This window comes from Hydractinia symbiolongicarpus, chromosome 14 (assembly GCF_029227915.1).
Source record: "Hydractinia symbiolongicarpus strain clone_291-10 chromosome 14, HSymV2.1, whole genome shotgun sequence".
Classification (NCBI taxonomy): domain Eukaryota; kingdom Metazoa; phylum Cnidaria; class Hydrozoa; order Anthoathecata; family Hydractiniidae; genus Hydractinia; species Hydractinia symbiolongicarpus.
In genome coordinates this window covers 8465281-8488327 of record NC_079888.1, presented here as the reverse complement: position 1 = coordinate 8488327, position 23047 = coordinate 8465281, and the positions used below count along the sequence as shown (strand labels likewise).

The 23047-nt window shown below is 35.6% G+C and overlaps 3 protein-coding genes across 3 annotated transcripts; 2 read left to right on the top strand and 1 right to left on the bottom strand.

Moving 5' to 3' along the window:
• The first annotated feature begins 2618 nt into the window (after window positions 1–2618).
• On the top strand, window positions 2619–8154 carry LOC130625123 (uncharacterized protein C2orf16-like). The gene is made up of 3 exons (XM_057440194.1): window positions 2619–2682; window positions 3018–3112; window positions 3155–8154. The coding sequence occupies exons 1-3, from the start codon at window positions 2619–2621 to the stop codon at window positions 4805–4807; spliced, it is 1812 nt and encodes a 603-aa protein (XP_057296177.1). The 3' UTR covers window positions 4808–8154.
• Window positions 8155–9406: 1252 nt separating this feature from the next.
• On the top strand, window positions 9407–12898 carry LOC130626102 (5-aminolevulinate synthase, erythroid-specific, mitochondrial-like). Its single transcript, XM_057441207.1, has 8 exons — window positions 9407–9559; window positions 10060–10197; window positions 10446–10671; window positions 10951–11183; window positions 11288–11490; window positions 11900–12060; window positions 12229–12430; window positions 12508–12898. The coding sequence occupies exons 1-8, from the start codon at window positions 9409–9411 to the stop codon at window positions 12793–12795; spliced, it is 1602 nt and encodes a 533-aa protein (XP_057297190.1). The 5' UTR covers window positions 9407–9408; the 3' UTR covers window positions 12796–12898.
• Window positions 12899–15154: 2256 nt separating this feature from the next.
• LOC130626100 (uncharacterized) lies at window positions 15155–19431 on the bottom strand. The gene is made up of 2 exons (XM_057441205.1): window positions 18075–19431; window positions 15155–17796 (listed from the first exon to the last, which is right to left on the bottom strand). The coding sequence occupies exons 1-2, from the start codon at window positions 18248–18250 to the stop codon at window positions 15888–15890; spliced, it is 2085 nt and encodes a 694-aa protein (XP_057297188.1). The 5' UTR covers window positions 18251–19431; the 3' UTR covers window positions 15155–15887.
• Between the last annotated feature and the right edge of the window lie 3616 nt (window positions 19432–23047).

Below are 23047 nucleotides of genomic sequence, written 5' to 3'. Positions count from 1 at the left end.
TGCAGAACAGTGTGATTTACAGCACTGGATAATAGAACCGTAAACATTGTATAACGTGCGAGTAAGCTGCGTGACATGTGTTTTTGGTTTCCTCTTTTCTTTCTATCCTTTAAATTTTTATTATTAAATCGCTATATGCTTGTGTGTTTAATTCTGTTAAAAAATTTTTGAAGCTATGCATTACGGGACGTACGCATCATTTTTTCCCTCTCTCCAGAAACTGGGCGAAGAACACTGAAAAAGACGGGTCTAAAATCTTTAGAAATTTTACTACACTGCATTCACTAAAAAAACCCAAAACATATGAAACCTAATAGAAACTTCGGATTATGCACGGCCTAATATTTTCTTGAGACCCCTCATGAAAAAGTTCATTATTTCCAAAGATTTCATTATTTGTGTGAGAATTTTGTTTGCCAGTCATTTTCATCATTTCTTTACCATTTTACCAGTTTACTCAACAACGTAGTAAATGATCTGACTTCGCTAAATGCACTTGAACTGGTTAAATGAATATAGGCCCTGCTTGAAGTTGAGCACTTATTATAGTTTTGTATTTGTGTCCTTAGCTAGTCACTTTGTGTCATGCACTGCTGATTTGATCAGCAAGCTAACCAGGTGCTCAACAGATAATAGTATGTTCTAATTTGGCCTACTAGTTGCACAAATTTTGATTGGCAATATAATGAATAACAAAATTTGTTTTTTAATATGTCTAGGCCAAGAAACTGTCATCTATTTTCCCTCTGCATGAAATACAGTATTACATGTACTACAAATTTTAGTTTTTTATTAGACGGATGTCTTAAATATTTGCTGTTAGCGCCACCAGACTAACCCTTTTATAAAAATAAAAGAATGTGTGGGATTAATTTTAACACATTAACGTTAAGACAACCTTCTAGGTACTAAAGCCTTTAGCACTAAAACTTTAGGTACTAAAATGTAAGTGATCCCCTTTGGCTCCAGCATGGCCAACAGAAAGCTGGTGACGTTTCCCAAAAAAGGTCTTTTTTAGCTAATATTATCTGATGGAAACAACCAGAAGCATTGTTTATGCTTTACAGAAGAAAAGAAGAGACAAATATTGAATTAAAGGAAGAACGGAAACAATGACAGAGTATATACTTACAGAATTACCTCACAAAAACGGCAAAAGACAAGTCTAAAAGAGACAGAATAGTGTTTCGCATACAAAATTAGGAATGAAGGAAAAGTGTTGGGTAATAGGCACACAACAAGAATGACAATGTGTGAAAGAACAGAAACAGCTTTATTTATTTATAACTTGAAAGTTTGGAACAATGTTAATGTTAGTGAATTTAAGCGAAAATGTTAAAAATGTCAGCACAATATTGAGGAATACTTGGATATAGAAAATAGATTCAAAGTATTGTGTGAAAACAGTCAGATGAAGAAATTCTTGTGAAAAAGATAATTGTGTAATAAGAAAAAAAATATAAAAGATTATATACTTTTAGGAAAGAAGATAGTTGTGGATGTGAAAAAAGCATAAGAAATGTAAAAATCTAGCTGAAAGAAAGTGTTAGAGGAGTGAGTAGACAAAGCAATAATTATAGAACATCTGAATAAATTTTGGATAGGGATAGTAGTGTGAATGATGTGGCTATTCTAGTAAAACTACTTAGCATATTAAGTTTTATGGCGCATTGTAATGAAAACAGTAGGTGGGTGCCCTGTGTATACACACAAGAGTTGTACAGACTTGTGTTTATACATTTTTGTCTGTATATATATACATTTTTTTTTTTTTTGAAGGTATGGTTTTTGGTTCTAAGTTAACAAGCAATTACCATGTGAAAGTTATGTTTTTCAGATGTTTTTCTTAGAATTGTATGCTTTTTACTGCATTGACATCCTTATAAATTATGTGCACAAAAGAGGGGCTTTGTTTTCTATTGAACATTACACTTTTGTAATAGAGCCCATTTCAGAAGATGCTCAAAAAAGGAGATTCTTGTGAAAAGACTCAGTAATGAATGGATGATTAGCAAAGTACAATGGTTTTTTGTAAGTTTTGTGAAAATATGTCTTATCACAATGTTCATTAAAATATGGTATTTTTAAAGCTTAATAATACTAAATAATCTTTGATAGGTTTATATACAAAATATCTACAGCAATTAGAAAGCCTTTAGTAATTTTAATTACTGTTAGTCTTCGATTAATTATGCATAATAAGCACTGTTAAACAAGCAAACCATTTTATTATTAAAATCCTCTGATAAAGCAGAAAATAATTAAGCTTATATACAAACAATAGATACTTGAAACTTCTACATGCGAACATCACGTTGTTAATCTTGTGTATATATATGAAATTATTTTATGTCGTACTGTAAGTGTGTTTCACATCTTCCATTCAGATTTATGTAAATGTTCCTCTTTTTTTTATTTCACAATTTATTATTTACTTTCACTATTTACTTGAAATTTAGTTCTCCAAAAGTTTATCTATGTGCCAATAAATAAACAAATCTTTCAAAATGCTATTTATGTCAACTATAGCAATATACATTTATCCACATTGAAATTAAATAGAGCAGGTTTGTATAACTGCCTTCAAGTTCTATAAATAGGAGAAACACAGGTAATAGATGCTACCAACCACAGAAAATAGTGTTATTACCCCAGAATACTTTTGGTATAATAAACAGAAAAGTAAGTTTACACTTTAGGTGACTTTGTTACACCTCTATTTTAATATCAAAAATCTGATTTTTAGTTTTGTATATTCTGGTCTGCAAAATACAAAATATATAAACTAAAACGTCTGAAATTTATTTTTATTTTTTTAATGCATAATATTTCTTAATCAGTTTAGCATTACTATATCAACAGTGGTTTTCCATATCTTTTTTTTAAAAAGGCGTTCTTAGTTTTTTATTTAAAAATTCAGGGAAAAATGTAAATGTTATGTTTATATTACTGTATTGACACTTAAATTTGCTTTATATCCAATAAATATATTTTTTTTTTAAAAAAAAAACTTTCAGAAAAAAAAAATATACTAAATATGTGTCTAAACCATTACAGTATCCCTAACAAACTAATTATGGTGGTAATTGTTGTGGTTAACCTGGAACAGATTGTGGGCTATTATGTAACTATTACGTGGAAAGCTTGTGGGTAGAAGCTGCTTCATCCATTAAAGAGGAGCCATCATCCATTAAAGAATAGCCATCATCTATTAAAGAAGAACCTTCGTCCATTAAATAAGGGCCATCATCCATTTGAAAAGAACCATCATCCATTAAAGAAGAGCCATCATCCATTAAAAAAGAGCAATCATCCATTAAAGAAGAGCCATCATCCATTAAATAAGAGCCATCATCCATTAAAGAAGAGCAATCATCCATTAAAGAAGAGCCATCATCCATTAAATAAGAGCTATCATCAATTAAAGAAGAGTCATTATCCATTAAAGAAGAACCATCATCCATTAAATAAGAGCCATCATCCATTAAAGAAGAACCATCATCCATTAAAGAAGAACCATCATCCATTAAAGAAGAACCATCATCAATTAAAGAAGAGCAATCATCCATTAAAGAAGAGTCATCATCTATTAAATAAGAGCCATCATCTATTAAAGAAGAGCCATCATCCATTAAATAAGAACCATCATCCATTAAATAAGAGCCATCATCCATTAAAGAAGAGACATCATCCATTAAAGAAGAGACATCATCCATTAAATAAGAGCAATCATCCATTAAATGAGAGCAATCATCCATTAAATGAGAGTCATTATCCATTAAAGAAGAACCATCATCCATTAAAGAAGAGCCATCATCTATTAAAGAAGAGCCATCATCTATTAAAGAAGGATCATCATCCATTAAAAAAGAGCCATCATCCATTAAAGAAGAGCAATCATCCATTAAAGAAGAGTCATCATCTATTAAATAAGAGCCATCATCTATTAAATAAGAGCCATCATCCATTAAATAAGAGCCATCATCCATTAAAGAAGAACCATCATCCATTAAAGAAGAGTCATCATCCATTAAAGAAGAGCCATCATCCATTAAAGAAGAGCAAGCATCCATTAAAGAAGAGCCATCATCCATTAAAGAAGAGCCATCATCAATTAAACAAGAGCCATCATCAATTAAAGAAGAACCATCATCCATTAAATAAGAGCCATCATCCATTAAAGAAGAGTCATCATCTATTAAATAAGAGCCATCATCCATTAAATAAGAGCCATCATCCATTAAAGAAGAGCCATCATCCATTAAAGAAGAGCAAGCATCCATTAAAGAAGAGCCATCATCCATTAAAGAAGAGCCATCATCAATTAAAGAAGAGCCATCATCAATTAAAGAAGAACCATCATCCATTAAAGAAGAGCCATCATCAATTAAAGAAGAACCATCATCCATTAAATAAGAGCCATCATCCATTAAAGAAGAGCCATCATCTATTAAAGAAGAGCAATCATCCATTAAAGAAGAGTCATCATCTATTAAATAAGAGCCATCATCTATTAAAGAAGAGCCATCATCCATTAAATAAGAACCATCATCAATTAAAGAAGAGCAATCATCCATTAAAGAAGAGCAATCATCCATTAAAGAAGAGCCATCATCCATTAAAGAAGAGTCATCGTCCATTAAAGAAGAGCCATCATCCATTAAAGAAGAGCAATCATCCATTAAAGAAGAGTCATCATCTATTAAATAAGAGCCATCATCCATTTAAAAAGAACCATCATCCATTTAAAATGAGCCATTATCCATTAAAGAAGAGCTATCATTCATTAAAAGCTACATGCATTTAAAAAAAGAGTCATCATCTATTAAAGGGGAGCCATCATCCATTAAAGAAGACCCATCATGTATAAAAAAAGACCTATCGTCTATTAAAAAAGACCCATCATCTATGAAAAAAGACCCATCGTCTATTAAGGAAGACCCATCATCTATTAAAGAAGAGCCATCAGCATCAGTATATTCTGTGGACGTTCATCTGTCTGTGAGCCAAAATGATAGCTGCTATGGGCTAACTACTATAGTCATTCATAATTTTCAATACTCTGAAGATGAGAGCGTTCGAGGAATCAAAACGTTTATCACATTGGCTCATTGAAAAATTTGTTTAACTAACAACGGAAATTAATTACAACTACTGTATCCAACGTACCAAAGTCTTCATAGATTCTAAAAATGACATGATTAAAAATTTTGGTTAAAAACACTAGATATAAATTAAGTTTAATGGCGATTGTTGCCTTCCAGTTGATGGTAACGAAACTATCCCAGTTGTATACCTGATGATGGACGACTTCAGTGATGATCAAGAAAAAGAAATATCGTTTGAACAGCTTGCACAAAATTGTGGAAGATATGCAAAAAACAGATCAGAATCTATTAAAGATTTGCGTTGAAGTTGCAAAGGCTTGCGATACTTGGGGTATATGGAGAAGAAGTCAGACTAGACATGTCATCTGATTAGCACATACATTTGTTTAACTTTTCGCATAGATTTAAAATCACGCTTGTGATAATGAAATTATATTGTTGCATGTTGTTGATCACTTGACAAAATTTAGTGCGTTTGAAGTCATATGAAGTAAATGTTTTACCATTCTGCTATTAGTTTTAGGGAGATAACAGTGGAGATTTGATTATAATGGAGATAATCATGACTACTGTTTAGCAAGTTGAAGAGTTGAAACACGAATTTTGTTGTAACAGCGTAAGAGAGTTAAGTGGAAAGTTTAGTAATTAACTCTAAATTGTTGATACAGCTTCAGCAACTTTTTAGCGGTTAGAGCATGGAACCTTCTTAAAACGTAACGTGCGGTTTGTTGGAATAAACCCAACGAAAAGTAGATCAAATTTTCTAAGGGAGTTTAGCTTAACAAATGGATTAAGAATTAAAGAGGAAATCGAATTTCGAAATCACCAGATTGACTATGGAATTGTTGACAAAAAGACCAACTGTTAAAAATGGTAATTGGCACCAAACTTTAAAGAGCTTTAAAATCATTGTTTAGCATGCCATGAACGTTTTTAATCAAATATAAGCGTTCTCAACAACTCCCCCTCCTGCGTTGATGATGTAGTAGCTGCACGAATTATAGATAGGATCAAAGACGCCCCCATGAAAAGTCAAGAAATTGTTAACCTGTGCGGATGACATTCAGAGCTGCTAGAAGCATAGAAGAGGCTAAATTCTTTGTGTATCATGATGCATCGTTTGCAGATTGAAAATTGGAGCGTTTAAACTTGCATTATTGTATGTACCAAACAGTATAATATGTATCATATGCGTTCATTGTTCATTGTTCATATTGTTTCACACCAGAAACCATCTTTCGTATGCACGATGAATAAATTGAAGGTTTAATTCGTACCTGATAACATCGTCTGGAAGTGCAGAAATTCAGCGGTCAATATAGTATACATATATATGAACTCTAGGAAACCATTTGTCCTTCTAGAAACATCAATGATATTCCCCTGCATAACTAATGAGACAACACTTCAGTGCTGGAATCACTGCTATCCATGTTGGTCCTGTGTCCTAAATGAATACATTAGGTATACACCAACATTGCCTACTCAATTTCCCTTACATAGCATGGGTTGACCCATAGTTATTGTAAAGGGACTTACTAAACATGCCTGCGCTGTAAACCGAACCACGTAAACCGAACCACGAACCACTAGGTCACACGCTGTTAAGCATGATGCTTACAAAACTAAATGTACTGTCACATTGTCTTCAGGTAGGTGTTCTCATGTCATGTTGTGAAGAAGAACTTAGCTAGACATATTTTCCTGTTTCGGGACTTATTCTTTGTCGTTTTATACTGGGCATTAAGAACCAGACGCAGAGTTACCTTATTGAAGGCGATTTTCCACTAGGCGGTCTAAAACGCGCTGAGCGTAAGCGGCTATTGTTTTAAAACAATAGCCGCTTATAACTCCGCTTAAAATGTTAATTTTTGATTTCCGCCTGTTAAAAGCAACAAAAAGAGCACGTAAACTTGAGCACGCAAACTTTTAGACGACAAAAAATTGTAAACATGAACGTTTCTACGTAGAAAATTATTGCTGTTTAAGAAAATAAATCTTCTTAAACTATTTTTGTTGCTGAATGAAAAAAACAAAACAAAAACAAACAAAGAAGTATGCAAAACGGTTTTAGATAAGACGGCTGTATTAAGAAACTGAAAAATTCAATCTTCTCGTTCAAGATATGAAATTGTATGACAGTCAACTTTTTTTTCAACAACTAAACTTGAAACTCTTTTATCTTGGGTTGCTCCCTTAATTACGAAAATCGAAACAAAGATGAGAGAGGCGATAAGTGCAAATGAAAGGCCTTGTGTCACAATGAGATATCTTGTCACAGGTGATATTTTTGATGGCTCTCGCAAAAAGTTGTGTATATCACGTGGCCTTGAAGCTGCTTAATTGGATAGCGCTTTGAAAACGCGCGTAAAAGTCGAAGTAGAGTCGACTTTTGAAATCGCGCTGAGCGGACCGCTTTTAGCGGGTTTGGGACTGAAAAAATAATAGCCGCCACGCTCAGCGCGTTCTGGAACGCTTGGTGGAAATTCGGCTTAAAGGAGAGGCGAACTGCGCTGCGGCACGGCTGCTGAATAAAAGTTTATGATAAGTGTTGATTTTAAAGACCAGACTGATTGACTTGCTCGCCTGCTCCATAAACTATAAGCATAAGCCATACATCATTTTGTTTACATTTTTGTGTAATATAATTTGCAATTTGTAATGTAATATAATTTGCTGAATTATTTATAATTAAGTATTTTTACGCATTTGTCAAACGGATGGATAAATTTAAAAAACAATGGGATATATTTCTCTTTGTTGTGATGATCACACGGTCAATATATACAAAGTGATTTAATAAGAAAAAGTTGAAGATCGAAATGGCGAAAATGTTAAACAACATGTAAAGAACTTGGTGTTTACTAAAAAGTACATTTAAAACCTACTTATTTTCACCCCATACTGCCATGTTGTTAGAAAGATATATAGGTAGTTAGTCGTGAAATTTAGTTTTTTATTTGGTTATTATAGTAGTTATCTTAGCAGATTTTAGGATTTAGAAATCTATATATATTTTTCTCTCGCCTAAAATTTATTTTCTGGCTGCCACAAAATAGTTTCTTGTTCGCCTCTCCTTTAAAACAAATATTGGCGAGCACTAAATTTCGCGATTTTGGGTCAGAAATCGCCAAAGGGTGCTCGCCAATTTTTTTTTTTTATCGTCAAAATAAATGCTCGCCAAATTTTCAGTTTATTTCCATCTTTGAAATATCAGCAGAATCCCACTCGACATAATCGACGAAGAAAACTAGGCTAAATTTTACATGAATTCTTTTTGTTTTAATATAAAACTTTCCATCTTCAAATTAAATACACGTTAAATTTAAGTCAAGATGGGATCGCCAAATTAAATGCACGCCCAAATTTAAGATATTTTTGCCATCGCTACAATGAAATGCTCGCTAAAAAAAATCAATTTGGTCCATCGCCATATTAAATGCTCGCCAAAATTTGTACGAAGAAGGTATTTCCACAGTTCGTGACTAATGACTGTTGAAGTCACCAAGATTAAGGCAATTGGTGGTGACGTCAATGAGATGGTAGTGAGGTTTTGGTAATTGTAGCTGTATCATTTATTGTTTTTCTTAGGTCGTATTTTGTCTAGTCATTATGACGATGTACGAATTAAACAACTTTACATTATCAAAAAATACATTAAAATTATATAAAATCAGTGCAACGCATTGATCGGGGAAACGATATTGCTCTGTTTGTGTTCTTCTATATTTGAGATTTTGTTTTAGCTAAAATGTGATTGATAAAGGACCTACCAAAATTTAGAATAGCAAGTATTAAAAAGGAGGCGGTGAGGTCAAAAAAACAAAAGACAATATATTCAAACGTGCTAATTACTTTAAGTGCTTTAAAAAAGGAGTTTAATTACACAAATTCTGGCGATAAAAGCACGCTATTTTGACATTCCGCCAGTTGCGTTGAGTTTTAAACATTCTCACCCCGCCTTCCCTCCGTCCCCGCTTCTTTTTAAGGCACTGTTAAAAATGTTTGCTGTTGTCATAAATTTTATACTAAATTAAGTTTTGTTTCAAAAAGTCTAAATTTTAATATCTCTTTACCTTTACCGTTTTAAAACTTTTGATGTCCGTAAAGTTGCCACCAGCAGAGAGAAGTATGTATATGCAATAATACTTTCTTTTCTTTTGTTTTCGGCTTCCTGTAATTAAAAATAATTACTTGAAATACAAATGTTGGTTTCTATAAAGCAATTTCCTTCTAGAGAACATTAAAAAGACTGAAGCCTTCAAAGTTCAGTTCAGTTTGAAGTCTAGCTTCAAATGAGATGGCGCTTCCTACGAAATGTGTTTTCATGAAGAAGCCTCTTGAAACGCTGATGCTTGCACAGTCAAAAAGAAGTCTTTTCGTCGACTACACATTAAAATGTCCTGTCATGACACATGTGTTGACGAAAAATGACAAAAAATCGACATTAGGTATGTACATGCTTTTAAGTTCTAAGGAGGGAAGAGAAAAAATAATTTATTGAAATTTTTTAAAGTTTTAAAAATTTTGGGTGTAAATATAGTATTCATCTTGAAGCCAAAACTCCGACAGTTTTTCCAAATAAATTGTTGTTGTTGTTCGTTAAAGAGAAGGCTTTCTTATTCAATTTATTTTAAGTCGGCAATTTTATATTCTGTTAGTTGCTTCACGTCACGTCACGTCGGCGAATTTTTATTTTACGTCGCAGTTTATAAATTAAGAATAAAAGTTGTGCAAGCCCTGGTTACATTCAAAAAAACATATCAAAAAATTTTTTGCCAACGTAAATTAAAAATTTTTGTTAACACGTATGCAATTTTCGAGTGCTGACGTAAATTCGAAAGGCTTGGGATGACGATGAAAGTTTTAGTGTAATTAACACTCTGTTTTAAATTGCTAAATGTTTCATACATTGTGTAAACTAAGTTTTAAGGTTTTCTTCTTGTTTCAGGAACATGTCCTTTCAGCTCAGGAAGTGTAATGCAGATGTTATCAAAAGTTGTCAACAAAGCTATTCATACGGCTGCCAAACAAAGTGCGGAGCATTCAGCTGAAAAAGCTAATCAAACTGAAAAAAAAAGAAGCGATGGTCAGTCTTTGTCTAATAGTCGTTTTGAATAAGGTTGCATAGCAACGTATAAAATTTATACTTTAATAAAAATGGCAGATATTTAATGCTATATTTATTTACATCTTGGAGCCTTACTGAATGTTAATATTTTAAATCACGAAATTAAAGCTCGCGAATTTTTTCCCTAAGGGTACAATCCTCCTTATGCAAACATTCATTACCCACTGTCACTGTAACCTTCTGCTCATAGTTTATTTTCTACCTAGACAACGAGAAAAAGCCGTTTAATTATGATTCTTTTTTCGAAAACATGATTCAGAAGAAGAAAGATGATCACAGCTACAGAGTGTTTCGTAAAGTTAATCGCAAGGCGCAAAGCTTCCCCATGGCTGAAGACTTTTCCTTCTCGAACATTCCACGGGACATCACGGTGTGGTGCAGCAATGATTACCTTGGAATGAGCCGGCATCCGTCTGTGGTCGAGGCTGCAAAGTATGTTGTTTTATATTTGGATTTTATAATAGGCTTGCATCATGCCCTTGTTGCGTCATCAACCTTTCGTGGCGTACACGCTTGATGTAAGATGGGTGGAAATGCAAATAAAACAAATAGATGTAAATAAAAGAAGTATTTTAAAGGAAGAAAGTTTTTTTTACGCGAAATTTTCTTCCCGCAAAAGTTCTTCCCCTTAAACTACGGAAATTCAGGTAATTTTTTTAATTAGATCCTTTCTTACCCAAACTATTGCTTATGTATATCATGTTTATTTAGATCGATCATCGAGGAAAACGGTGTAGGTGCTGGTGGCACACGCAACATATCAGGCACTAGTTATTACCATGGCTTGCTCGAAGAGACGCTTGCGCAGTGGCATGAAAAGGAGGCTGGTCTTCTTTTCACATCCTGTTTTGTTGCCAACGATACGGCATTGTATACGTTAGGCTCGAAACTACCTGGCTGTATTATTTTTTCTGATGCTGGAAACCATGCTTCTATGATACATGGTAATTATTTTATATATTGTTATTATTGTTGTTATTATTGTTGTTTTGTTGTTGTTTTTGTTGTTGCTGTTGTTAAAATTAATTAAATATTTTCTACGTGACAGGTGTGCGAACGAGCGGAGCGAACAAAGTCGTATTTCGTCATAACGACCCGCAACATCTTGAAGAGGTGTTAATGAAAGCTGATCCTAACGTACCCAAAATTGTTGCATTTGAAACAGTGCATTCAATGTCTGGGGCAGTGTGTCCACTGGAAGTTTTATGTGACATAGCTCATAAGTATGGTGCACTTACCTTCATAGACGAGGTAATTTTATTACCAACTCATCATATACTTACTCTTTTTTCTCAACAAAAATATTTTTGTTGATCTTAGTCTTGTTGTTCTTAGTCTTGTTGTTCTTCAATTCTTTGAATAGACTCTTAGGAGTGGATAGTTTTGGAAACGGGGTGGATATGATGATGTACAAAATGTAACAGGATCATCAATTATATGATCAGTATATGTTCCTCTAGTCATTTTGCATCCATAAAAAGCATGCACTCGCTAATAAAAGTTCAACTCAATTATCAAACTTCGATCTGAAGGGTTAGAAGGAAAAGGGAGTTGTATTCACGATTTTTAAAAGAGTCCATATGTTTCTATTTTTTAATGCCACGTGTCCTGCCATTGTTACTCAGCATGGTTTTCACCGAATACATGCTTTTATAAATAGGTGCATGCTGTTGGTTTGTATGGTCGCCATGGTGCTGGCATTGGCGAACGTGACAACTGCTTGCATAAAATGGACATCATTAGTGGTACTCTGGGAAAGGCTGTCGGCTGTGTTGGTGGATATTTGGTGGGAAGCGCGTCACTTATTGACACTCTGCGAAGGTTGGTATGCATTTTTACGTTGTTACTAGAAGCCATGCAGACTTATCTAAAATGCTGATCCTTGTAAAACATTCGTCATATAAACCAAAGTAAAACTAGCTTTGTATAATAATATTACTCACTTATTAAATGAATAATTTCTGATTTTTCTCATTTTAAATTTTTCAGTTACGGCTCTGGCTTTATCTTCACTACCGCTCTTCCGCCAGACAAGGCATACGCGGCTGTGACTTCAATCAACATTCTCCGTGGTGAAGAAGGCCAAGCACTGCGAAAACAACATCAGGCGAATGTCAAGCAGTTAAGAACAAAGCTTGTTCAACGTGGCTTTCCGGTTGAGTACGCTCCAAGTCATATTGTACCAATCCTGGTAAGTCACGTGATATTAATTACATATTCTACCCATTAAAGTACATTGTTTAATGTGTATTATGTTCTCCACCTTAGACGGCGGGCAACGCGGAGAAGTGTACCAGTGTGTCTCATCATTTGCAAAACGAACATGGAATTTACATTCAATCGATCAACTACCCCACTGTAGCTGTCGGAGATGAAAAACTTCGTGTTGCGCCTACACCGTTCCACACAGAAGAAATGATGGATCGTTTGGTCGAAGGACTAGACGAGGCGTGGAAAAAATTTCGGTTACCGTACGTACAGCCGGTCTGTACATCGAAATGTAAATGTCAGTTTGCATGCGAAGCGTTTAAACAACAACACGCTGTACAAGTTTAATGCCAGGTTGAATTTCATTTTAGTCGTGCTGGTTTATTTTTATATCGCAGCTATTTTTGTACTTTCGCACGTATGACCACTGATAATCTTAATCCTATGCCTCCATGCTGTTTCTTGTTTATGGAGTCATGTACTGGACAAAAGTCACGCTATAGAGTGTCGTGTTGCGTAGTAGAGTGTCGAGGTTCAATATAGATCCCAAGGTCGCGAGGCGTAGTATAGGTGGACGCGAGGCGTAATAGTGAGACGCGTATGTAATAATAGAGAGACGCGAGGCGTAATAGAAGGACGCGAGGCGTAATAGAGAGACGCAAGGCGTAATAGAGAGACGCGAGGCGTAATAGAAGGACGCGAGGCGTAATAGAGAGACGCGAGGCGTAATAGAGAGACGCGAGGCGTAATAGAAGGACGCGAGGCGTAATAGAAATACGTGTAAAGTCGGAGCGTAATAAGATGTGTGATGGGAGGATCCGTGTCAGAGAAAGAACTACGCTTACATACATCTTCACTTTTTTCTTGTCATGAATACTTTAAAAGGAAAAAATGAAAAAAAAAGATTCCATACTTGGTGTACAAGGGCTACTAGTTCATCATAACCTCTCGTGTATATTATATGCCTATTAGAGGGGAGTTATGATAAGCAGAATAACAACCTCGATCAGGGCATAATACAACTTTTCGACGTTGGGACGGGGAAACAAAAAAGAGCGCGCTCTATAATTAGGCACGGGAAGAACTTATTAAATGACTACTGCTGTGGCTATTTTTTCGCGTGGTTAGAAGAACTGAAGGAGCTTTATTTTACCTAAGCATAATATCTAGTACGTATATAGTGAACAAAATGTTTGAATTTCTTCTTTGTAATGTATCTAATGTAACTAATGTCAAGTTAAGCAATTCAATCAAAAGTTCTGTGAGTGAACTAATAGTGGTGTTCATAACAATGTACTTTCTACGACCTGAACAGTTCGAAGAAACACTTCGATACCGAAGTTATCGCAATTTGCCATTGGATCGTTAGATCTACAAAATTCCAGGTATAAGTCATTACTTTGAAATGGATGATTTATCTCGGGAACCACAATAGCATCGTCACGGGTTTCGATATAATGACTCGGTACACTCCAATCTATACCATATGAATCGCAGTCATCGACAATATCATCTTCTGACGGTCTCCTTTGCAACAACAAACCTCTTTCCCATAATTGAAGAGGAGAAAGGTTTCTCTCTGTTCGGATAGGATGGTGATCATAGCCCAGGATAAATCTTTGAAAATGTGCATTTATTCTTGGAATAAAAACATAATGAAGGCAAAACAAATGCAACTCATTCGATATATCCAAGGCTCCTATCTCTTCCAAGTAAGTGAATATGTTGTGGTATATGTATGTGCAGCCGTGGAATAGATCTCTCCAGAACCTCTCTATCCTTTGGTTATGGCAACTTTTCCCAGCGATAAAGCTACCACGATTACTTCCTCGTCTTGATATCATAAACCAAGCAACGTCTACATTTTCCACCCCATGATCTCCTCTTACACGCGACGGCAAGCCAAAATTTTGTACTGCGGTCAGAAATAAATCGAGTACTACAGTAGCCTTGTTACTTGATCCGCACGACAGAAACATTAGACGCCTAGAATACCCATCTATGCCGCCATGAATGACTATCGACCATCTTATCAATTTGTGATTGCCGTCTATATGCCACAATGACCTTGGCGCTGCAACACTATATTTTCTTCTTCGAACTACATTACGTTGCAACGAGCGCATCAATAGCCCTGATGGATCAACCCGCCACATACTATCACGAACAACTTTCCAAGGAATGTGATAACCATGAGACAGTAAAAAACCTTTCATTCTACGTATGCCACAGTTAGGAAAATCTGAAATAATTTTTTTGACATGTTCATCAAGTTCCTCGTCACCAATCATAGTGTGCGATTTAGGTTCAATATCAAACTCTTTAAATCTTCTTTGAATAGTTTTTGCACTTACTCCGAACATTTCAGCTATTGCCGTCTGCGAAAAATTCAACCTCACTAAAGTTTTTAGAGTTTCCTCAGGTATATCGAAAGAAGGCCTGCCTATCTTGTGCCGTACAGTTTCCGCGTTACTAGTTTTGTTCACTGATTGAATTATCACTGATGCTTGATGAATACTACTCAGTACATTTTCGGTTATAACATCTGGATACTCTAAAGCTGCTCTAGAGCAGAAGCTGTAAAGTTCATCAAGTCTATAGACAGGATAATCCAAATCTGCTGTATTCGCGTCAACAAAGGATGACAATAACGACTGGATTAGTTTCAATGTATCAACAACAGAATTCTTAATAAAATCAACTGGACTCAATTGTTGTATATTCATGTTATATTCTGAAAAATAAAAGTACTGCATAAGTACACGAAATGTCAACAAAACCACTTGTTTGTTTAATCATACAATAAATCCTAAAAATGCCAGACGAAATTCCCTCCAAAATGTTCGAAATATGTTTAAAAGTTACTTAACGATAACAGTTCTGTTTTTAAATAACTTTCTCTGAGTGAGTCGACCGTATATAAGTAGAACATTTTTTCACATAAAGAACAAAATAACAAACATAACCCTTGTGAAATAAAAAGAAAAGAAAAATATCTTCTTGGTTAGCACAGCTGAATGATAATGCAATGCGTAACTTGATCACGACTATAACCATACATCTTTTCCATATAAAAGTTAGAAAACAAACAAAATAGAACAACAAAAAGACGAACTTATAAATGCATGTGCAGTATATATAGACTTCAAGGAGCGTACAAGTCAGTCATAAATTCGAGACTAATCATAATCAATCTGATCATTAAAAGTATGTATATCACTGGAAGAATTCTTGCATAGGACTGACAGGATTTTTATATTCCCCCCCACCAGAAAAAAAATCAGTTTTATAGAAGTGAGGCATATTTTGGAAGAAAAAGAAAAAAAATCGGCATTTTTTCTCAATGACAACATAATAAGAACAATGACAACATAAGCTAAAAATCGATCACCTTGAAGGAAAAAAATAAACTCGTTAGTGCCCCTAAAAATTTACAATTATCATGGATTTGCGAATCCCTTTGATTCACATGCTAAAGCTGTTGCCAACATATTGTGAAACGCCTTTTCTACAGAATGAACTGTAGGTAGGTAGATTATTTTTAAACATGCAGAGGATTTGCACATACTGTTTTTTTCATCATCCGACATGTATTTCACTCTGATTTCATTTTTCATACCATCCAGTGGAACAACTGTATGACTAGTACAGAAGGCAAGTACTTTACTCAATGTCATACTGTCACTTTTTTCAATAAACGACAGAAAAAATTTCTTTGCCTGTGTCTCCACGAAGGAAGTTGGTTCGTCAAAACTAAAACATTTGATAAATTCTTTACTCTCAATCATGCGATAACCAGCACAAAATATTTGATCCATAACTTTCCAATGACACCGAATCGTATTCAAGAAATTGCACGAGCTCAAACCTTCGAATAACATGTCTGAAGAGTTTCGGCGTGACAATATCACATCATTCAAAATGAGTTGTTGAACCAGTAATGGGACATTTTCTTTGTTAATATTCTTGTCGGCAGGCCAATGCGCAGAATTAATAAGTGACCAAAACACATCTTGCTTCTGATTGTCCTTGTAAAGCAGTTTGTCTATATCGTCCTTTGTTTTACATTGATCAAGTGATTCAATCAATTCAATCAAATTTTCAGTTGTTGCATTTGCTGGTATGTGGCTTTTATTCAAACTTTCAATCAAACTGTCGGTATCTCTACCACACATGTGTAAAAAGTATGGTTTTGCTAATACTGGGAAGCCGGTGTCAACACCAGCAATCAATGAATGTACGATAATCATACCAGCAACTTTGAAAAGCACAGCTTTTGTGATGTCTTTCACAGGCAACAAACTGTTATTTTCACCTTCAAATAGACGATTTTTAACTTCTTCTAACAAAAGGTTGAAATATTCGGTTTTCATTGCCCCACCATCAAGGCCGTCCTCTCCTTTAAACTCAATGATCAATTTTTTGGTCATAACTTGAGAATTCACAAGGTTCCTTTTGTAAAATCTCAAGGATTCCATCCAAAGATTGTCACGTTCAATTTCCAAAGTGATTGTATCATTTTCTGAAGCAAGAGATGTAATTTGATTGAGAATTTCTTTTAAAGACATGTCCTTATCTACACATTTAATTTGCAGCATGTCAGACATATTTTCACTTGCACTTTTCTCACTCAAAATATTGGCTGCCACATCGATAGATTTGGTATTCCGTAAAATGTCCTGAATTGTGGCTTTAGAGATTCGAGGAAACATTGCCGACAAAGTATCGATATGGGGAGAAGTACTTCCTACTTCTTTTTCATTCGATGGCCCAGCTTCATCGTCTATCATCTCTGGAAAAATGTCATCATCAAGTTGACAATAAGCTTGATGGAATCTTAAATCATTTAACGGATATTTCTGATTACATCGTACACAGTTAACTTCAATACCTGAATCCATAGTTGGTTCCTCCATTGGTAAGTCGCTCTGCACTGGTCTGATGTATATTACAGCGTGACCGGGTACTAAATTTTTTAAATAGCTGATAGAATAACCATCTTTTCTTGGTGGTATCAACACCAATGGTCGGTTTATTCCACCACTCTCAGCCCTCAGAAGTTCAATGCCACCACTCTGTGATGATAATTTTGGATAAGCTTTTGTTAACTCTTCCAGAAGCATAGCATGTGTTCCAGTTTTGGAAGGAAAAACAACTTTTTCAATTCCGAGACCAACTTGGTTTAGCTCCATTAATTCACGTGTATTAGGTGAAACTGATGTATCTTTGTAGCTCAGTGCACAGAATTTATGGGTCCATGTGTCCTTAATGAAGTTATTAGAGAGACGTGGTTTCTTTGCTTGTGGGCGATATCGGCTACCACCAGCATTCAACGCTGGAAATTGCTTACTGAAACAGAACAAGAATTAAAATAAAAATCTGTCTCAAACATAATAATCTTTCTACTCAGTGTATACAGAAAAAAATTAAAGTTGAACAAAATCAAAAAAATGAAAAATGTTATAAAAAGGTACAAAGGCACGAAAAAATTCAATAGTCACAATCAGCATAATGCCTGTGAGCAGTACTCCTGGAGAGATGATTATTGAAACTTATCGAAAAGATACAAAGGAGGCAATGATCATGCTGGGAGCAGAAATTCACAACTCTTAAAAATATCAACCTACTTGAAATCTTGTAGAATTCTCTGATGTTGTGGACTTGGATGTAAGTTTGGACTTGGATGTGAGTTTGGACTCTGGAAGATGTTCTGATTTGGATTATTTTGAGTACTTGTTGTTGATGATGACAGACCATCCAATGCATTATTCAGTCTGTCTATAGCGTCTTTCACTTTCTGCATGCTGAATCAATTTTTAATTCCTAAAACATCACATACAATTTAGCTTGAAAGTTTTGAAAATTACAACCATGCCGATAAATATTCACGATAGTAAGACAAAAATTTAAAAATGTCTTAAGAATATCCTTAAAGGAAAATCGAATAAGAACATTGTACATATTTGCTGCATTATTTAAAATTCTTGAAAATGGGTGCAGTGTCACTTGAAGAAAACCAAAACTTGAGAAATTTGCCATCATTACAATACACCTGTTGACAGTGTTGTTGTACACATGCATATGCACCGCACAGTTCCATTTAACTACCAGTCGTAGTCCTACGTTCTGTTTTATAAGCTGCCCTGTTTACCTATCAAAACATTGTAATCACATGGTGATACAAAACACAATATTAATACAAAAACAGCACATTGCTTATAACAGAATAGCATGCAAGCAGTGTAATAACATTTTTCGGCTTATCGGCACCCTCCTCGTTGCAGGGGGAGGGGGGTTGATTGGTGGTGTATACAAGGGAAGGAAAAAAGGAAGTAAAAGTTGCTAGGGCAAATAATATAATCCATTATTTATAGCAATAGTATAGCTAGCCCATTACAAATTTTAATGAGAAAATATATATGAGGAGGGGGGGGGGGGGTGCCAGCTATACCTGTGTTGACAAATGTCGTCGTTGCCCTACATTGCTTCCCTTCACTACTACACATACTTATGAATTAGCAACTTCTCACAATTTATCAGAATATAACTATAATACAGCAGAAATTAAAAAAACAGGAGAGAAAAAATCAGAGAGAACGGTCAGCCCAGCTGCTACAAAAACTTACTTTTTCTTTCGTGTTTTGTCTTGATTAATTTGCCAGTCAATTGAAAAAATTCGAAATTTATTCACGGGTAACCAAGGCAAATGGCGCGAAAGTACGCGTCCCCTCTTCCTACACGCCGCGTCGCCCTTGTTTGCGCGTCTTTCCATCACGCAACGCGTCCTTCTGTTACGCATCGCGTCCTTCTATTACGCCTCGCATCTCTCTATTATTACATACGCGTCTCACTATTACGCCTCGCGACTCTCTATTTCGCCTCGCGTCCACCTATACTACGCCTCGCGACCTTGGGATCTATATTGCACCTCGACACTCTACTACGCAACACGACACTCTATAGCGTGACTTTTGTCCAGTACATGACTCCATACTTGTTGCCGTTTTTAATTTTTATGTGGCGGTGTTAAATAGGCGGTCGTAAGATGTTACTCTGAGGGAGTTTAACCGTGCATTTTTTGAAAAATAATGAAAGTAAAGGGCGGCGTTAAGGTAGAATACACCTACTTAGGGCCATAATGAGGACAGATGAGGTTCGATGAAATAATATGTTACCTAGTTTTGCACATAGCATTTTGCACGTTATTGTATGTTTTCAAATTTTGTTGAAAATTTGTTGTGGTGAAAATTGTCCATGTTTTTCCTCTTTGGTCACATGAAGCGCATCTTCATGTGACCAAAGGATGTCTCTTAAAAAGCAATACACATCGGAACTGTGCAGATTTTAGCATGGGTTTTTCACAAAGTTGTTGCATGAAACATCTGACTTTCACTTCCTCAATCTCTTCTCTATACCCACCTTTACCTCTATAATATAGCAGTCATCTGTCTGTGCAAAATGGTATCACAGTAGTGATACACACGAAATGCAGTATATAAAAGACGGGCGAACCGCAGATATGTCGGCCGGTAACTGATTAGTCTATATTAATAATAGTGGTATTCTGCCTGTCTGTCTGTCTGTCTGTCTGTCTGTCCGCAAAAAAAACGTTATGTTACAGAATCACTAAAGACGCTATTTTGTCTGTCGGCCAAAAGCGGGTCGTGCAAACCACGCACGAAGTCTTAAAGCTACAAATAAATGCGTTATTTTAACCGACTCTGTTGTTCGCGTAGTAAACCAATCACGAGTACTGATTTATTATGAAAAATCAATCATAAATTTTTACAGTTTTGACACGCTGACATGTTTTGAAGACCTCTTTTTGTTGTTTTAAATGTTAGCAGATTTTTTTTTCCGCCCGCAGATGCGGAATCTGTAGAATCGCGCTCAGGTAGGGATAGACCACACGAAGTCTGTGAATATCTAAACCAATGAAAATGCACTTCCCATCCCCAGGATATAGACACTTTATTTTAGTAGCCAGAACATTTTTTTTGTATTTATTACGTTTCTCTGTTATTCAGAACGTCTCTTTGTACGTGAACGAAATTTGCAAGACCTTGACTAGCTAGCTAGTCATTTACTCAATGAAGTCCAATGAAAGAAAATTATATATTTGTTGCTTGATTACCGAGATTCGTTAAATAAAAACTGTGGTGTTTTTTATACTATGGCTAGCCAAATTGATAACAGTGAGGAAAGTATGCTTTTGCTGCACTGATGTCCTTGCTGACTTTAAGTGCTAGCGCTAACTATAGATTTCCTAGTACGTACAATTTTTAGCGAAAAGTGTGTTTTGAAAATACGCTTTTCAAAATCCCGATTATTCACATACATTTACCCCTGCACACGCCCAGACAGTGCTGCATTCAGATTGTGTTTGATGATAGGAGTTTGCACAATGACTCTTTAACTTTAACCACCTTTCGGGATGCCATAATTTTAGTATCCTTTTAAAAGATTTACGATGAATTGTGTTGCGGTGGTGTATTATGCAGGGTATTACTTTTTTAAACGAAATTGACAGAAATTCGCGAAGATTAATTTCCGTGAAAAATTAAGTCTCTGAAGATATATAGCAACACTATGGTGTATATCTTATTTTCGTGCGTGCAATAAGTTGATATGAACGTAACGAACATGATCCTAAGATTTTCGATAGGATTTACGATGTCACTACTGTGTTGGAGAAACATTAGAGCTAAACAGCTCTATGCCAAACAAAAACCTTGTAAGTCTGAAATAATTTTGCTTAAAGAACGTGTAGCTATATGGATTTCTACTGGCGGAAATGTTCAAGCCTTTGGACTTCTTATCTTCACTTCACCACGTGTTAAAAAAAGAACTAGATGAAACATCGTGAAACAAGTGTTCGAAAATTTTCAGAAAGTAAAATGTCAATGATACAAAAAAGAACAAGATGAAATGTACAGACATTGGAATCCAACCTTGTCAGAAAGAGAAAAAGAGCCCTGGGAACAAGGTTGATTAGAACCAACCGCAATGCATGATACTGTCAATCCCAAACGGTGAAGGGGGTATGAATAGTCAGAAAAAATGTACAAACAATACAAAAATTTTACTGTGGAAAGTTTATCATTTCTTGAACATGATAGTTTAGTAGGCGACGTTTCGGGAGATCCTCCTCCCATCATCGGGCAAAGTAAAATGATATTGCGCATGTATTTATATAATTGCAGAGGATCAAAATTCATAAAAATTAACCAATCAGAAACGAGCTGATAATTACAGTTAATTACGGTAAATAACATTTTCGGACCTAGATGTAGGTAACTACTTCTTCTGTAGGGCTGGTAACCAAATCTCAGGAAGTTGATACGAGATGGTGTTTATGTGTTTGTTACGTTCTACACTGTTGATGGTTTCTTTAATCTTCCTGGCCGTTGTTCTGGATTCTCTGTCAATGATTTTCTTCTCATTCAAATTTAAACTGATGACTTCTGCTCCACCTGTGGTCCGCAATTTCGTTTTTCTGCACGTCTCCGTTTCTCACTGCGCGCATATGATCTTGTACTCGTTTCTTAAATTTTCTTTTTGTTTCGCCTATAAACACTGCATCACAATCTTTACACGGGATTTGGTAAACAAAATTGCTTTGTTCTTCTAGGTTTATTTTGTCTTTTAGTTTAGACAAAGTGCTTCTTAGAGTGTCTTTAGAGTTAAGAATGCATTTGATCTTGTGTTGCCTTAAAACTCGACGAAAGATCTCGCTGGTACCTGGTACAAAGGGTAGGAATGCTGATGCGATAAATTCCTCTGTTGTTTCCTTGTTGTCTCCGTTGCATCTTCTCTTCATTTTATTTTCTACTTACGTGATGACTTTATGACTGTATCCATTTGCGATTAATGCATTTCTTACACGTCGAATTTCTATTTTCCTCTCCTGTTTGTCACTGACTACGCAGTTGGCACGACTATTTAAACTTATTATCATTACTTAAAGTACTACTCGTTAGCCCGTGGAAAAATCCACGGGTTCGCCCGTCGCAGCTAAGCGACCATTTTGCGTGACAGACGGACGGACGGACGGACGGACGGACGGACGGACGGACGGACGGACGGACGGACGGACGGACGGACGGACGGACGGACGGACGGACGGACGGACGGACGGACGGACGGACGGACGGACGGACGGACGGACGGACGGACGGATCCCCAGGATATAGACACTTTATTTTAGTAGCCAGAACATTTTTTTTGTATTTATTACGTTTCTCTGTTATTCAGAACGTCTCTTTGTACGTGAACGAAATTTGCAAGACCTTGACTAGCTAGCTAGTCATTTACTCAATGAAGTCCAATGAAAGAAAATTATATATTTGTTGCTTGATTACCGAGATTCGTTAAATAAAAACTGTGGTGTTTTTTATACTATGGCTAGCCAAATTGATAACAGTGAGGAAAGTATGCTTTTGCTGCACTGATGTCCTTGCTGACTTTAAGTGCTAGCGCTAACTATAGATTTCCTAGTACGTACAATTTTTAGCGAAAAGTGTGTTTTGAAAATACGCTTTTCAAAATCCCGATTATTCACATACATTTACCCCTGCACACGCCCAGACAGTGCTGCATT

Bases quoted from the DNA above. Each gene is read 5' to 3' on its own strand.
- LOC130626100 (XM_057441205.1), bottom strand. From the start codon at position 18,250: ATGCAGAAAGTGAAAGACGCTATAGACAGACTGAATAATGCATTGGAT. The intron at 17,797-18,074 runs GTAGGTTGATAT...GTTCTGTTTCAG, and splicing joins AGAATTCTACAAGATTTCAA to TAAGCAATTTCCAGCGTTGA.
- LOC130625123 (XM_057440194.1), top strand. From the start codon at position 2,619: ATGCTACCAACCACAGAAAATAGTGTTATTACCCCAGAATACTTTTGG. The intron at 2,683-3,017 runs GTAAGTTTACAC...AAAAACTTTCAG, and splicing joins TTGGTATAATAAACAGAAAA to AAAAAAAAAATATACTAAAT. The intron at 3,113-3,154 runs GTGGGCTATTAT...GCTTGTGGGTAG, and splicing joins TGGTTAACCTGGAACAGATT to AAGCTGCTTCATCCATTAAA.
- LOC130626102 (XM_057441207.1), top strand. From the start codon at position 9,409: ATGGCGCTTCCTACGAAATGTGTTTTCATGAAGAAGCCTCTTGAAACG. The intron at 9,560-10,059 runs GTATGTACATGC...TTCTTGTTTCAG, and splicing joins TGACAAAAAATCGACATTAG to GAACATGTCCTTTCAGCTCA. The intron at 12,061-12,228 runs GTTGGTATGCAT...TAAATTTTTCAG, and splicing joins CTTATTGACACTCTGCGAAG to TTACGGCTCTGGCTTTATCT.